Source organism: Camelus dromedarius, chromosome 8 (assembly GCF_036321535.1).
Source record: "Camelus dromedarius isolate mCamDro1 chromosome 8, mCamDro1.pat, whole genome shotgun sequence".
NCBI classification, from domain to species: Eukaryota; Metazoa; Chordata; class Mammalia; order Artiodactyla; family Camelidae; genus Camelus; species Camelus dromedarius.
The window spans coordinates 4,126,872-4,144,510 of record NC_087443.1 but is presented as its reverse complement, the minus strand read 5'-3'; the positions used below and the strand labels follow the sequence as shown (position 1 = coordinate 4,144,510).

General features: G+C 41.8%; 1 protein-coding gene across 2 annotated transcripts in view; it reads right to left on the bottom strand.

The window, feature by feature from the left end:
* Positions 1-17,639, bottom strand: part of FMN2 (formin 2) — a 285,581-nt gene that overhangs the window by 120,546 nt on the left and 147,396 nt on the right. For both annotated transcript variants that reach the window (XM_031460837.2, XM_064487855.1), the window contains exon 8: positions 5,266-5,327. In XM_031460837.2, the coding sequence (XP_031316697.2) occupies positions 5,266-5,327 (62 nt within the window). The remainder of the gene's footprint in view (positions 1-5,265; positions 5,328-17,639) is intronic.

The following is a 17,639-nucleotide window of genomic DNA, read 5'->3' as shown; positions in this document are numbered from 1 at the left end:
AGAAAATGTGGATAAATATAAAACACTACATTTAAGTTCTCTAAATATATATTACTATTTAAAACAAAAATTACAATGATGCCTCATGGAGTTTAAAGTGTATATACATTTTGCTCATATAACAAGTAAAACATTAAAATGCAAGACAGTGAACAGACATATATGGCATTATGAAAGTTTCTGCATTTTACACTGTTAGACTGTGAAAGTTTAAGGATGTATATTGTAATTCCTAAAGAAGTAGAAAAAAAAATACGTAACAAAGTGGCATAGTTAAAAAAACAGAAATAAAATGAGAAACAAAGGGAAAAACATGTATTTAATCCAAAATTAGGCAGAAAAGGTAAAATAAAAGAACAAAAAGCTAAAGGACAAAGAATTACAGACTTAAATCCAACTACAATTACATTAAATGTTAACAATCTTCAAGAAGCACTCTTATCAATGCTCCAAGAAAGAAGGGGTCATCACAGTGGGTAAGAAAAATCCACATATATAGTCTACAAAAGAGGCAGCTCTAACAAAGATACAGGGAAATTGGAAGAACATCAACAGAGTAAGAAAAACCACGGAAACTGCAAGTATCAGAAGAATGGAATGGCTATCCCAGTATCAGTAAAAATAAACTTAAAGATACAGAATTACCAAACTAAAGAAAAATATTTTCTTAGTAATAAAAGCAACATTCAACAGACAAAATTCTAAATGTGTATGGGCCTACTAGAAAGCCTGAAAACACATGAAGCAAAAGTGGACAGAATTTAAGGGAAATTTTAAAATTTCATATTTTCTTAAAATGTCCTAAAATAGTAGTTACCTCTAGCCACTGCCCTTTCCACATCCTCTCCTCACGCCCATTCTCTCCGAAGCTCACTTACATGCACTTCCTTCTCTACATTGGCTAACTCTTGTTTTGTGCCTCCAAATCTTAGAACTCACCATTTTCTGCTTAGGACACTTCTACTTCCTGGGTAACTCCTGCTTTCACTCCCAATGTCCCCTCCTCAGTGATGCTTTGTTGATTTTATCTTTTCCACCTTTCCTTCTCACCTTCTGAGCCCGTGTGTGCCTGCACCAGGGTAGGCGGACACTTAGCATTTCCCACACATCTCCTCTTGTGGAAAAATGTGTTACAGCTCAATTGGGATGGCAGCCTGGATCCGAGTAAGAGACCAAGCAGCACTCAGAGAGTTGGAGAACTCAGGTTTATCACACCAGCAGACCCAGAGGTAGCACTTGAAGCTCGGGATCCCGTCTGTAGCTTTACACAGGCCTTTTATAGGCTGCCAGTTTTACGCTTTGCAACATCATATGCAAATAAAGTACAACAGAAGTTGACCAACCAGGAACAAGCTTTGTAGAAATAGACCAATCAGGAGTGAGCTCCATGCAAATGAAGTACTACAAATGGACCAATCATAAGTTAGGGAAGTGGACCAATCAGAAGTGAGAGTAATAACCAATCAGGAGTGAAGGAAGTAACCAATCAGAAATGAGCTCAGGGAACCAATAGAATTCTAGGTATAAGTTAGCCGCTTTAGAGGCAAAAAAGGAGATAGAGCTTCTAGGCCAGGGAACCGGACGGTGCTGGGAGGAGAGCAGCGGCCCTGCCTAGGGGTCCTGCCGGTCTTTTTATGGGGCTTCCCGCCTCCCTCTAGGCTGCGGGGGACGAAGCGCAGCGGCCTCGCGCTAGCTCTCAGCCCGGTGCCTGACATGTGGTGAGTGTTCTGTAAACGTTTTCATATGGAAGAAATAATGAAGGAAAGGAGGCACGTTATTTCTGTTTTTCTTCCGGTTTGCGGGATATCTGAGCATGCTTTCAAAATGGAAAAGTAGGGCAAGAAACAAGTGCAGAGGGAGAAGAGCTCAGTGGCTGGAGAGCACAAAGATATTCTTAGATAGATAAAGAGAAGGTGGTGGTGGTAAAAGAAGGAAAACTGGTAAGTGTGACCCAGATGACTTCCTCTGCATGTGCCTGTGAGCTGGGAGCGTGTCAGGGAAAGGAAGTGGAGTCAACAAGCAGCCTGAAGGTTTTACTGTGCTGAGCCTGTTTCTAAGAGCTCATGCATCGTTTATTCATTAATTCCACACATTCAAGAGCACACAGAAGATACAAAACCTCTACTATAGACTGGGTTGCTGGACTGCCCCCATCTGATATAGTCAATGAGAATGGCAGCTAGAATCCCAGACCCCTTGGGATTAGTAAACATACTGGTTTCATGTAGTTGGAACCACACGTTCTTCTGCTGTGCCCTTGTGTGGTGTGAGTGGGAGAGAAGGGACAGAGTAAGTAAAAGCATCTTCATCTCAGGCTGAGATGAAACTGGCCTATTTTAATCTAGCTCTGATACAGCTGTGAAGTCTTGGAACTGTGGGACGTGGGAAAGGCTCCTGACGAGGCACACCACAGATGTGCACTCGTACCGCAGGCTGCCTTCTTTTTATCAGTCATGGGTAAACATATAGGCTATCAACAACTGAAAAATACGCAGAAATTTGTTCTGTATTGTGCACTAAAAAATAAACAACTGGTTCCACAGTCTTGGGATCACCTTGGGTTCAATGAAGTATGTATTATCAACTGAGAAATCTCAAGCATCTGGTCAGCCCCCTGGACATTCAAAAGGCTAAAAGTAATCTGGGAAAAGGAAACACTTTGTCTAGCAGCTCCAAGAGCTCTTGAGGCAATAGTCTGAAATTATATCAACAGGAAGAAAATATATGTATTTAGTTTGCCCTAAAACAAAATGCCACAAATTGAATTTAAAATATTATTTGAAAAAAATCACAGAAAAATCTGATGAACCTCTTCTAGGATAGTAATGATGAAACTTTTATCACATGGTTATCACTTTTGAATCTTTGAAGAAGTATTTCTGAAATTATATTTATGAAAGCAACATTACTTTTTATACTGACCTGCCAAAAATGTACAGCATTTGAAATAGTGGTATTTACAATGTTCATCTCTTTCATTGATAAAACCATACCAAGAGGAAAAACAGTGCAATTCTCAGGTCATTCTTTAATTAATTAGTAATTATTATGAATATTATATACAAAACATCATGCTAAACATGCCTATCAGCAGACTCCACTAATTAATTCATATATATATATTTACCATTTGCTGAATCCTTCCTGTATGCCCAGTATTACTTAAATCTAAGTGCTGGGGATAGTTCCATGGGTAAAACAAATACTTCTGCCTTCACTGGACTTGTATTTTAATGGATGCTAATCAGGAATTAGCATGAATTCTATTTGTATGTAAGATACATATAATTATCTACTATTCATCATTGATGCTGTAAGTTCTTCTACTGAAGATGGCTACCAAAAAAATCTAGCCCGTTACTACCTGAACTAGTATTACTATGAACCATTCCTGCCAAAACAGTCATTGTTTTCCTGGCACAGTGGAAGTCAGAACCATCAAATTCAACAACATCAACAATAAAAAAAAGACAACAGATTTAACCAGCGACAGAGAGCACTTGTTCTACTTTCACAGAGAATCTAGGTAAGAAATTCTGGGTAGCTGTCTAGTCTGCCTAGAGTCAGAAATTTATATTTCGTGAAATTAATTTACTTTGAAAGGTCAAAAACTCCCAAATAAAATATTCTAAACCACTGCAAAATAAAATTCCCCGATAAATAGTTGTCCCCAATGTTCTTTATTTTTTCTGTATATATTTATGCACATGGATATACCAACTTCAAATAAAACGTTCATCTCTCTTTATATAATATACACACAAATATACACACATATATTATGTACATACATAAATGAATATATGTAAGTATATGGAATGTATGCACCAGGTAAATAGTCATGCATACACTGACATCTTACATCATTACGACCTGCTTGAAGAAATTACTTTCCCTGCTATTTCCTCATTTCTTCCATATGGCTCTTCCGGTTGAGAGAGGCAGGAAAGACTCAAGGAAAATAAAAAATCTCTGTGCCTCCAAATGGTTAAGTTTTTCCCAGCTCTCCATCATGTAGTGACAACTACATCATAAAACATTCACGCTTTCCCTCTCAGTCCTCATTAACGCTGGGGTGCCTGGGCTCACGGTGTGGACCAGGCACCCACTCCACACTCACCCACAGATTTTACGGCACCATGAGAAATATTTGCTCTTATAAATGCATCAATCTCACAGGGGTGCCCCATATACATATATTTTAAAAGTACCAAATCCAAGAATGGACAAGGAGGTCAAACATATATCCTCAGGGAGTGGTCAGAGAAGAGAGAATCCTGTCTACCTCGTGTCTCCTCAAGCCAGGAATCATCTGATTTGGCACAGAAAAGGCAAGGACCAACTCAGACCATGCCCAAAGAGCACAAAATGAAAAAATAGTATTTTTCTAATTCTAATGAAAAAATACTAGTGACAGAATAGGGGCATGCTGAGACTTTCACCTAGACATAATCAAAACACTGAAAAGGAGATCGCTTCCTTGCTATGTGAATCAGTGTTATTTATTGCCATGTCCCAGCGGAAGCCATTTCATGTATCACTGCCCAGACTGCACCACGTTCTGGTCATTCTCCTCTGGCACCTCATTCCCCTTTCCTGCCAACTTCTTAAGAAACAGTGTTACTAGAAGAAAGCCGTGATGTCCTGCCACTCAGTGAAGATTCAAGAGACAGAGTCAGAATGAATTAAATCCCAGCTACAGCACATGACCTGTGTGACCCTGAGCAGGTCATTCAGACTCTCCATGCCTCAGTTTCCTCATCTGTAAAATGCAGCAATAGTAGGGGCTACCTATGGTTTTCATGTGAAGATTAAATGAATCAGTGCATAATACAGTGCTTTCCTCAAATTAACCTCCATATATTTGTTTGTTTGTTTTTATGGGGAGAGGTAATTAGGTTTATTTATTTATCTATTTTTTAATGGAGGTACTGGGGATTGAACCCAGGACCTCATGCATGCTAAGCATACGCTCTACCTGAGGTCTACCCCCTCAACCTCCACATAATTATTGATTCTATTTCAAAGGAGAGAATGTGAAACTTCACATACAACATGTTTTGAATCACAAATTTTAAAACTATAAGACCACACATTTTTTCAATATGTTCCTAGGAAGTATTTCAAGAAGCCTAGACTCATGTAAATTCAGTGCACCCGTATCAAATATCCTCAAAGTACACTCAAGCAGCCAGCCTAGATGCGCACGTTGACAAGCACCGTGCGTGTATTATATACTCACACGTACAATTCCCTATTACTCACATTCTCATAGAGAGCTTGAAGGGTCTCCAGGTCAACCACAGAATTGTCCAAGTTCACAACAGCTGTGCAAAAAAAGACAAAAGAAAGAATATAAATTGCCATAAGCCAGCTGTGAAAAGGTGTTTGACCATCTCGAACTGTTATGGAAATGACAGGCCAGCAAGAAATAAGCACCACTCGGAGGGTTGGAGTACTCAGATTTATCACGCCGGCGGGCTCAGAGGGGCTTCTGCTCCGAAGCTCTGAGCACCTCCAAGACGTGTGCATGGGGTTTTATGGGGTTAATTACAAGTAAGGGGCTATTAGCCAATAAGGCTCCAACAGCAAAAGCAGGGAATCGGTGCACTGGGGCTTACCTAGTAGGAGCAGATCACGTTACCGACACTTGTTGAGCCTGGATTTACGAGTTAGCTTGTTAGCCCAGTAAACTGACACTAAACTTCAGATTTACGAGAGCCCAGTAGAACTTAGATCAGTAAACTGTCACTTATTACACTTAGATTTATGAGTTATCTTGTTAGCCCAGCCCGGCTTTTCCTTTTCAAAACAACAGTGACCGTCTGCAGAGTGGTGTTCACGGCCAGGCAGGCAGAGGGAGTGGGGCTCTGCCTTCAGTGCACACACTTGTCCCACTGCCAAGGCCAAGGGCAGGCACGCGTCAAGCGCTAAAGCTTTCACTTGCTCCACAAATACAGATCCCACGGACAGGGCCCAAAGGCCAAAGGGAAATGTGAGCCTGTCGCTTTCACGACTCGCCTGAGTGAACCTGAAAATGTGTTTAACACCAGAGAAATGGGCAAATCACTCGTGTTACTGCCACATCCTGGTTTTACACTAAAGCACATTATCTGCCAATTTATGTAAAGAATTTTGAAGAAAGTTAAATCTGATCATTCAGCTGAGAGACTTAAAGTGGAAATAACAGATGCATTTCCTGTTGTGACTTTAAATTGTTATAATCAAAGGATAATTCTTTGATTGTGATACTGAGAGTAGCAGAGATGAATGCTTAAAAATCCCTCCTTAATATACAAAGTGCCCATGCTAACACAAGGAAGAAGTGGAATGGATAATCAAAAACTGGCAATAAGTTCTCAAGTGCATCTTTCAGCCTGGGAAACACTGAATTTTGGAGTCCGTGCGTTTTATTACTTAGTTTAGGCGTAGGTTACCCAAAAGCACTCTGCAGTAGCTAGGTACAGATTAGCCAGAATGAGGTGAGTTTGCCCTGATCAAACACGTGCTAAGGAGTCAGTGAAGCTGCTGTGGGATTAAAGATTTCTGGGAGGAAAATCAGAGCGGCTGGTCATAAACTGGTTAAGTGTATTTGGATAACTGAGGTATTTTATACTGTCTTTTTTCTCAAAGCTTAAAGTACATGAGACATTTTCTAGTTGACTCTGGCAAAATTCCAAGAAAGAATTAAGAAAGCCAAATCTGAAACTGAAGCACAGGAGGGGTGAGAAATCTAACCAAGATAACTTGGCATTTCTATTTGGAGCCAGGAACGGAGCCCAGGTTCACCAAAAAAATACCATCCCAACTAGAAAGTAATACTTCTAGCCTAATAATATTCTGCTTTCTCAATCTCCAAAAAAAAATAGGTCTCAAATATAAATCTAAGAATCTGAGATTTACAATCAAATACTTTAACTCTTAGACCATGTAAGGCAAACACATCACAAACTGTTTAATGTTTCGAAGTGGTAAAAGCACAGCCCAGCTAAGTCTGGCTGTATTCCAAAAGCTAATTCAAGGGGATTTAACAAATTATTTTCACTAGACATAATACGGCTAAAAATAATGTAACAAAATACATAAAACCCAAAAAAGATAGCAACTTCACATATGGAGTTACCATTTTTAGACTACAAACCTTTACATTTGTGCAGAGCCTAGCCCTTAAGGAGACTCCTAGAGTGAACCCAAAGTTCTCTGATGTTGGAATTCATTAGCTAATAATCCAGTATTTCTGTATTTCTCAGCTGATATACTGAGAGACTGACAGGAAAAGTATGAGGGAAATGCTAGTGAGATAGGATGGAAGGGGGCAGGACACAGCCATTCAAGGAATGCCACACAATTAACATCAAAATGGTGAAAGATTCCACCCCCAGGAGGCCTTGAGGCTCAAGATGATGGGAGATTTAACTTCTAGTAGACCTTGAGCTTCATTATACGCTCATTGTAATACATTAACACGGTGAATAACACGCCCACAGGCACCTTGGGAGTCCCGAGGCTAGCCACAAAAGGTCAAGGAGTGGGAAATGGCCAACTTCCTGGGAACCCCAGCCCCTTCCCCAGGCTACTTAGACTGGTCCTTTGACTTATTAGCATATGAAGCCACCAAGCCCATTAGAACCAGCAACACAGAGCCTCGGGGCCCGCCCCTCTCTCTCCCTCTTCAGAGACGGCCAACACTCTGTCTATGGAATGTGTGCCTACTTTTAATCTGAGCACCCAACCCCCACACCTTGTGGCCTTTCTCTTGCCTTTCAATGTATCTCTCTGAATAAATCTACCTTCACTCAACTGTGGCTCGCTCTTGAAATTTTTCCTGCACGAAGCCAAGGACCCACACTTGGCGGGGCATGTCCCAGGGGCTCAGCTGAAGCCTGGGACATGGCCCTTCTCATGCCCCACATCTGTTTTCTTGCATCACTAGAAGTCAATTTAGAGTAAGGTCTCATTTTCAGAACAAGGAAAAGAAACACAAAAAAATCATTCATACTCAAGTCAAAACTCATAAAATATACTATTACCTTTTGACTTTATCTATTATTTTAAAACATAATATTATTTCTACAAGTTTTCCCTACATGAAACTTCACTTGTATATATATTGAGTTTTCTCATATTTTATCTCATGCAATGTCATGTGCCAAATTATATCTTAATAAATGTCATATGGTCCTAAGCAAGTCCTCAAAAAGTCCTAACCCATGTGTGAATGAAAAACAGTGCCTGCCATATCAGTGACAAAGGATGCTGCAGCTATCAAGCTATCTCATTGCAACTGCCCCTGATGGTATCTCTATCAAGACTTCAGTCACTGCAGCTCAGCTCCCCCTCCCTGCGCTGCCCCCTTAGGGGACTGGAAGGGATGCACAGGACACTGGCCCTAGGTGGCTAAGGTGCACATCAAAGGACTGGTTTCAGTGAGCCCAGGCTTTTGCAACTTTCCATACAAAGAAAAGTGCTAAATTCCTTAACTTGAGATATCTGATTTTCTTTCATTAACATTAATCTTTTGATGTTCCAATTACCCGTCTTTGTTGCAAAAACTATATATCTTGGCTCCTCCCCTGCCTCTGCAGAGCAGTCTCTTAGACTTATCTGAGAGGTTGCCTCCTGGCTTGAAGCCCTCAGAAAGTCCACCAAAGAAAACACAATTCTCAATTTATAGGTTGTGCCTTTTTTTTTTTTTTTTTTCATTTGACAGTTTTGGCAACCAAGTATGAAGGGACTCAGAGCAGACTTCTCCCCTTTGCCTGGACTCTCCAAGGATTGGGAGCCTTGGTACTGGCAGAGGCCTCTTGGGCCCATTTGCCTCCTGGGAAAGTCCAGGCGAATTTGGTGAGTCTCTCCTGGTTTTTGGATCTCCCGTTATGTGTTGACCATCCTAAGTGTTATTCAGTGGTGTTAAAACTCCTCTCTGGAGGAGTAGGTTACCCTTTAAACTTGGTTTCAAGAAGGTTATCCTCAGTGAAAGGCACTGGGAAGATTCTGCGCAGGTTAGACACTGAGTGGTTTCATCCTCAGTCGAAAGACTGGGAAGACTTTGAACACTGAGTAGGGTCGGACTGAGTAACTAGGGGGAAGACTGACCTGTTGTTTTTCCTTGAATTGGCTACCTTAATAGAATTTGTCAAATACTGGGGTGCGTGTATCTTTTCAAACTAGAGTTCCCTCTGGATATATATCCAGAAGTGGGATTGAGCACTATATACAATAGCCAAGATGTGAAGCAACCTAAATGTCCTCGGACAGATGACTGCATAAGGAAAATGTGGTGTATGTATACAATGGAATACTACTCAGTCATAAAAAAGAATAAAATAATGCCATTTGCAGCAACATGGATGGACCTAGAGATCATCATTCTAAGTGAAGTAAGCCAGAAAGAGAAAGAAAAATACCATATGATATCACTCATATGTGGAATCTAAAAAAAAAAAGAAAAAGGATACTATAAACTCATCCACAAAACAGAAACAGACTCACAGACATAGTAAACAATCTTATGGTTACTGGGGAACAGCAGTTGGGAAGGGATAAATTTGGGAGTTTGAGATTTACAAATGTTGGCCACTATGTATAAAAATAGATTTTAAAAAGTTTCTTCTTTATAACACAGGGAACTATGTTCAATAACTTGTAATAACCTTTTATGAAAATATATGTATGTATATGCAAGACTGGGACACTGTGCTGTACACCAGAATTTGACACATTGTAACTGAGGGTACTTCAGTTTAAAAATAAAAAATAAAAAGAGAGAGCTTGTTGAAATAAGACTGAAATCTTATGAGAGCTTTTCAGTTCCAAAGACAGGATTCTCCTCCTGGCCGGCAATGGCTTTTCCAGGCGACTGAGAAACTTGCAGCAGTGGTGGAGGCAAAGACCTCATGCCGTGCAGCTGTCCCTGCAGGGAAACCCACTCATTAATTAAAGCTCCCTCTGCCAGGGACGTGACTCCGAGCTGGCTATTCCGTGATCTGAGCAGCCTTGGCGGTCTTACTCCACCAGAGGGAGAAGCCGAGACACATAAGAGGGAGCTGAGACGACGGGAAAACCTAGAGGCGCTAAGCCCTCAGGCGGCACACTGGCCCACCACGCTGTCGTCACTTGTGCTTTTACTGTGACAAACTGGCCTTAGACTGGGAATAAAGCTTTCAAAACAAACAAAAGGAACAACAGATTGCCAGACTCCAACTAATGCCCCAGCCAGGTTTATGTACGTACAAAACTTACAAGTACATAATTGGGAATTAAAGAAAGTCTCGCCCTGAAAATACTAAGAGGGGGCCCTCTGATGGTGTACACTGTTAAGTTAGAAAAGCTGCCTTGATAAAAATGTCTTTTCTGACTTCTGACCTTTCAGAAACAAAAGCCCTTCTAGGGGGAACCTGCATTTCTCTTCCTGTGTCTTAGAAACGTAAATGCTCCATCCAGGCGTTGTGTACGTGTGTGTGTCCTCAAACTGGGTCTCTGCCGTCCAAAAGGCACCAGGACGGGGTGCACTGGGCAGCCTAGTGAACAGATCAGGATTCTGCGCAGTCCTCCGTCTGACTGCAGGCTTTTTGCCATCGTGAGCTTCCTTGAGTCAGCCTGTGCAATGAAGGCCTTTACTTCCTGGGAGTAACCTTTCTGGGTCTCATTTGGGAGGCATCCTCCCCACTCCCCCGTGGGAAAGCCTCTTGCATCTTAATGGTCCGAATCACTATGAATGTGTATCTCATTAATAACCAGATGATGGATTCTTTGAATTGGAGAAACTTCTAAATTGGTAACATTTTAGAGAGCTCTCATTATAAACAGCTGTTTTATTGTACCTATTAAAAATCAAATCAAACGGTGGAAAAAAATACATATATATCTCATGGTTAACCTGAGAACTCCCTTAGTTTAAAACAAACAAAAAAAGCAGTTTGGGAAGACTTATCTGTGTTCTCCTCGTCCCCTCAGTGGGCCTTACAGATGCTAATAAAAACATCAGAGTAATTAATGTTAATTAGGCTGACCAACAGGCAAAAAAAAAAAAAAAGAAAGAAAGAAAGAAAAGAAAAGAAAGAAAGAACGAACGAACTGTAGGGAAAGTCTAGCGACTTTTTCCAACAAGGTAGAAAACTTAAGGGGAACTATCCCAAATGGACAAAGAAATCTTTGGATGGTTATTTAAAATGGGATAAATAAGAGGACACTTACGGGATTTAAACAAAAGGTTTTGATACTACGCTACCTAAGGTTAAATGGGCTGAAGTGACCCCCTACTGGTCCCCAATATTAAAAGCCCAAACAAGTCCACTCTATTTACCCCAGGTTAAAATATATATATATATATATTTAAAGGGCTGAAAAAAATTACACTGCCGACCAACAATTATTTGGGGCAACAGGCCAATTAACCAAGTTTGCAGACTGACGAAGGGCCTGAGTCCCTTGGCTCAACCCCTCTCTGGGGACCCCAGAGCCTTTTATGTAGACAAGCTTCTAGGATTCCTCCTGTAAGATCAAAATTTGTTGACCGAATTCCAATGAAAACTAAAATTAAAGATTTAAAAGTTGATAGGATTGAGATGAAGATCATAAACGTTGGTATATTAAATGGGCTTTATATAAGATGGTTACATTTCTTTTGCTTAACTATATTATGAGATAAACACGTTTCACTGGGGAATGCTTCCCCTGCTTGGTGAGACAGGAGGGAAGGGGACAGGGCACAACCATGAAAAGGATGACACAACTGGAGACAGGACAGAAACTGACTAAAACCCACGTAGGCCCAAGGTGGTGGAAGATGCCACTCCCAATAGACCTTGAGCCTTATTATACGCGCATCGTAATATATTAGCGTGCTAAATGGCACACCCACAGGTGCCATGACAGCTCCAAGGCTGACCCTCAAAAGATCAAAAAGGGGGCAGCGGCCCAATTCCTGAAAACCCCAGCTTCTCCCCCAAGATACCTGGAATAATCCCCCAACTTGTCAGCGTATGAAAGTACTGGGCTCGTAACAACCGCCCACACCTTGCCGCCTCTGTCTCGTGCCTTCTGAGATGGCCTGCATTCCACCTACAGAATGTGTATCTCCCAGGCCACTCTCACTTTCTAAGATGACCCCATCTCCTGGGGCCCCTCTTTGTCCCAGGGCCCCACACTTTGTCTATGTCTGGAGTATGTAACTCTCTAGTAAACTTGCTTTCATACTTTACTATGGTTCACTCTTGAATTCTTTCTTATGTGAAGCCAAGGACCCTCATTTTCCTGCAATACCTTTTCTGGTGACCACAGAAGGACCAGGAATGGGCCTCAAAGGGCATGATCTCGATCCATCTCTCGGGCTACAGCTCCTTTCTTTGGAGGGTGGCTGGAACGTCTACTGAGATGTGTAGATTCAAGTAGCCCCTTAGGGGGCAGCTGATGCCACCAATGGGATCTGGCAGAGACCAGCTCTCTAGCCATGAAGGAGCCTGTTGAGCCCAAGGCTTTTCTCCCTTCGATCTTTCTCAATCTCCCCTATCACTCCATCTCTTTGGGTGCAAGAAGATCCAGGGAGACAACAGCCCAGACATCCAAATTAAGACCATGTGGCACATGACTGGCAACCTGACTGGGTGAGTTTCCCCTCCGTGACTCCTAAGCCTAACTGCTCCTCCTTACTTGTTCTTAGTCTCAGTTCAGTTCCAGGACAGGGGCCCAAATTGGGAGATTCCGGGAGTCCTCCTCTAAATCTGTGGCCCAGCCCTCCCCGAGTGCTCTTGGGGCCTACGGCCTCACTGCACCCCTGAGCAGGAGTCACGGGGGTACCTCCCTCACCAGGTTCACGGTCATGGACTTCCCTCATGGAGGATGCGGACTTTATCAACCCTGAGGCAGAGGCAGTGGTGAAGCACCTTTCTCTCTGGTCTGGGAAGCACTGTGGCTTCACACCTTTCCTTTTCACCCTGAATTTCTCTTATTTTCTCCTCTGTCTTGACTTCTAAGACTGTTTATCTATCCTTGAGCCTCATTATCACTGCCCTGAGACACTCTAACCCTACCCTTTGGCTCTATTTGTTTCCCTTTTTTGTTCGCAGAAGGCAAACTTAGTTAACGCAGGGCCTAGGTCTCCTCCCTCCCTCTGTGAAGGATTTGGGCGACTCTGGTCGTGTTTCTCCTGCTGATTCTTGCTTCTCTCCTCGACTGATCCAAGGGGGCCGCCTCAGGCTCACGGATGCGAGAGCCGCCCATCCTCCCTGTGTGGGTGCCTTTGTAATAAATGCTGCACTCTCCTTCACCACCACCCTGGGGCAGCAGATTGGCTTTACTGCACGCAGGTGAGTGGACCCAAGTTTGGTTTGGTAACGTCTCTACTGAGCCTTCAAAGAGAAGCCGTGACAGGTAAGCTTAAAAAAAAAAGACACTAGAAGCCACATATTTGGGTTATTGGTTCCATAAATTCACGAAGGCAGCAATACCTAAGGAAGCAAAAGCCAGACACCAGCACAGGTGACAACACCTGCTGCACACGGTACTATAAGCATAACCATCGTGTGACAATGCGGGAACCCGGGGCTGAGCCCTAACGAGTAAAACATGGTATTTCTAGGGGAAGAAGTGTCCTCTTCCTCTTCACATCTACAATCTGTGGTGGATACAAATGGTCAGTTTTTACTCATTCAAGAGTTTCTTGTACTGTCTTAATTGTACTGCCAGGAGATAAAAAAGAAAAAAGAAAGAAAAAAAAACCAGTTTGGTGGAAATGCCCAGGATTACTACCTCTAAATTTTTATTTGAAACCCAGTAAAGCATAGAAACTTCTGCTAAGTGCATGCCATTGTGCAGTTTGATGACAACAGAGTCAAGAGTCACAGACAACATCCCTTTATAAGGAAATATTGATGCACTGATTCCTGTCTGAAAATCTCCTCCCCTAGGAGACACTGTAAAACTGTCAGAATGCCTTGCTTAATAAAAATTTCCTAAAGATGCAGTCCAGCGACAAAAAATTCTGTTGGCTTTGCTTGGCTTAACGTATCCAACAAGTTATTAAAATTCACATTTCTGATAGAGAGGAAGACACTTGGAACCATCATCATATGAACATTTTGCACTTGATAATGAAACCAAGCTGGACGTTTTGGGGCCCTTCTGAGAACAAAAGCCTTTCCATGTCCCCTGCTTGTTTGTAGGAGAAAGGCTTCAGCCTCCTAGACACTCCCCAAGTTACTCATTAGAGGAGGGAGGGAACAAAGGAAGGGCAGTCAAGAAACAATTGTGCAGAGTGCAGCTATGGGGCAGGGTCCTGGTTCCTCCAAAGCGGAAATACATACCAATCTGATGCCTCTCTCTGGGTTCTTCTAAGGAACTAAGGCCTCCACTCGGTGGAAGATGGTAACTTCAGGCTGAGCACAAGCACATGGATCCTAGACTCCCTGGAACCAGAAGGCTGAATATTGAGATTCCTGGAACATCACCCTGTTACCTCACCACCAACCAATCAGAGGAAGGTCACACACCCTGCAGAATTCTCCCAAAATCCTGCCTATAAAAACTTTTTCCAAAAACCATCTGGGGGTTTGGGCTTTTGGGGCATGAGCTGCCCGTTCTCCTTGCTTGGCCCTGCAATAAGCCTTTCTCTGCTCCAAACGCCCACATTTCGGTTTGTTTGGCTTCACTGTGCATTCAGCACATGAACTTGGATTAGACAACAAGACGACTTTACACATCCTACCACCAAACTTGCATGAGCTCCTGATCATATGTGCACACAGACACAAGCACACCCAGCAGTGGGAAACTTGCCAGGAGACACAGTGCTACATGCTTTTAACATACATGCGAAACACACAAGTTCTTGAATGGTATTTCAAGCAATTCTGGATTATCTAAAGAATACAAAACATTTATATGCGTCTTCAAAGAAAACAGCGTATCTTCTTGAAAACTTTTTCATTAATTCATTGAACAAATATTCAGAGTTCCAAGTCTGGGCCAGACACTCTTCTCAGCCCCGGGGATATGGTAATAAACCTGTCAGATATACGTTCCTGCCCTTGAAGAGTTTACACTTTATTAGCAGACAATTAAAATGCTGTTTGCCCTAGAAAGAACGAACACTGCAGTTTTATAATGTCCTATAATTTACAAACTGTATTCACTAATACTGTCTTCTCTTTTTAGGCATCTTAACCCAGTGGCAGACAATGAAGTGTCAGAGGCCTATAGCTTCTGTACCTAGGCTACATAAAGAAAGGCTTTCCTGTTGGAAACAACAAATCTTATACCCAATTCACCCCTGGTACACCTCAAGCACACTTGCTTCTACAAGGTTAACCACCCAGGTTTCTGATTAAGTCAGTGGGTGTCACACACCCATGGGCCTTGTTTGCAAGAGCTGCACAAGGTAAACTGTCAGACAGCAAATGCTTTCGTTTGAGTCAGTATGTAACCTTCTTACATGGGCCGGGGAAGAAAGTGGATACCAAGACCATCCTTTCTGAATAAAATCTTTAAATGCAAACAAGACTGCCACTATAGACTGTGCAATCCAGCCACACTGTAATTCATTTCTGTTTCTGGAGAGGTGCGTTGACTGGACCATGCTGGTATGACTCAGGGTTTATCTCAACTATTGAGGTAAGACTTACTTGACTTTGGCAGGTGACAAAATCAAGGGTATGGAATAAAGAAGGAAGAAAAAAGACTGGTCCATTCCAGATAGTGTTTATTTTAAGCATAGTGTATAAATGAGCAAATAGTTACAAACAATGTGCTGCACTTTGTGTAAAACCCACTGTCTGCTGAATGGTTTCCATAAACCAGCACTGCACGATTCTGCCACATTTTTGTTTGTTTCTTACTTTCAAGGGGGACAGAGTCCATTTCAATGTGTCTGAATGTGTCTGTGTAGGAAAATGATTGCTAGTGATTAAAATACTTTGCCAAAGCACTTAAAAATTCAGTCTCAGCTGACATCCTGATCCTCATTGTTCAAGAAGAAGCAACTTCCTGTTCCTAAATTTCCCAGAGATGATCACATCTGCTTCCATTTCCCTCTTCCCAGCCGAGGAGAGGGCAGTGTAAGTGTATTGCCCTCACCTGGCAGGCTATCACACAGAGAACTCATCCTGTCTTCCAGAATCTCTTTTTGGCACAGGATGAGTTAAAGGTTGAAACTAAAAGTTATCTCCCCACACTGCATCGTGTGCCTACACTTTAAGCCTTTCACTCAGTGTTCTGAAATTACTGCTCACGAGTATCTCAGATGCTAGGAAAACACATCATCGCTTGTGACACCAAGGCCTTTCAGTGGTGCAGACGATGGGAATGTTTCATCCCAGAGATTATGACCGAATCAAGGACAGCTAACTGCTTGTTCACCCTGCTTCCCCGCAGCGAGGCCAGGAGCCCCAAACACCTGTTTGACAGGTGAGGTGGAATTTAAGACGCAGGCACTGAACAACAAACATTATGTATGTGTACTACAACAGGAGCGAGGGCTCAGCAGATGGCCGACAGGTGAATAAGAATTAGCTCCTCTATTTCATTATGATTTATTATTATATATTACTACATGTTTTTAAATAGTTTATCTAAAAATGTGCATTGGGCATCTTTGGACCCATTCTAAACATTTCAAACTTTTCAAAAACTAACAGAATCTATTGTGATTCAAATGAATATTTGAATTATATTCAAACACACACAAATTTCTTAAATTTATATTTTTGCCAAACAACTAAAGAATGCAAAGTCTTAACTCAGTTAAATAAGGTAATGTTAGCAAATTCAGGAGCTTAAAATTGAGTGGGGCATAATCTCTCTTTTTCTGTTACTGTAACAGAATATAAAAAGTTTATTGATATGGCCTTCAAATTCCACAGTGCGACTAACCATTAGAGAACTACTATTTGTGGAATTTGGGTATAGTATTAAGAATAATATCCACCACCATCTGGAAAGGCAATTAAAATACCCTCTTTTCAGATACACATCTGTGTGAGGTCAGATTTTCTTCATATATTTCAACCGAAACATCACATAGCAATAGAATGAATGCAGGATCAAGATATGAAGCTCTAGCTGTCTTTTATTAAACCAGACAGTAAAGAAATTTTCAAAAATGTAAACAATTTTCAAAGTCTTGCACAATTCTGAAACTCCCTTCACAACTTAATTCATAAGGACTTCATTCTGCTGCTGACAACTGCGGAGAAGTCGCCCCCTAAGTTCCACCATCTCCTCCAACGAGGCTGCTATTTGCAGTGGGTTTCAGGGCAAAATGATGCCTTTAAGCCTATCACAGAAATGACAAAGTTCACACAAGGAACTGGGAATATGGTTCACACTAAGCTTTTCCGTACTATTTGATTTCTTAATTGTGCATACGTAATAATTTGATTGAAATTGTCCATCAATTTTACAACATATTCTGAAGCATTGGCTGACCAAAGTGTTACCAGGAAGTGGAGATCTTGTATTCAGTTTGTGAAGAAAGACGCAAAATAGTCCTCAGCATGGAAGAGCATTACTCCCGTCACTCTCAGAGATGACATGCCACTGCAAAACTCTGGGCGCATGTCAAACACAAACAACTGTACAGAATTCAATTTTAAAATGCAAACATGACTCCAGTTATCAAAGGGGCTTTCGCTTGCCCCCAAATA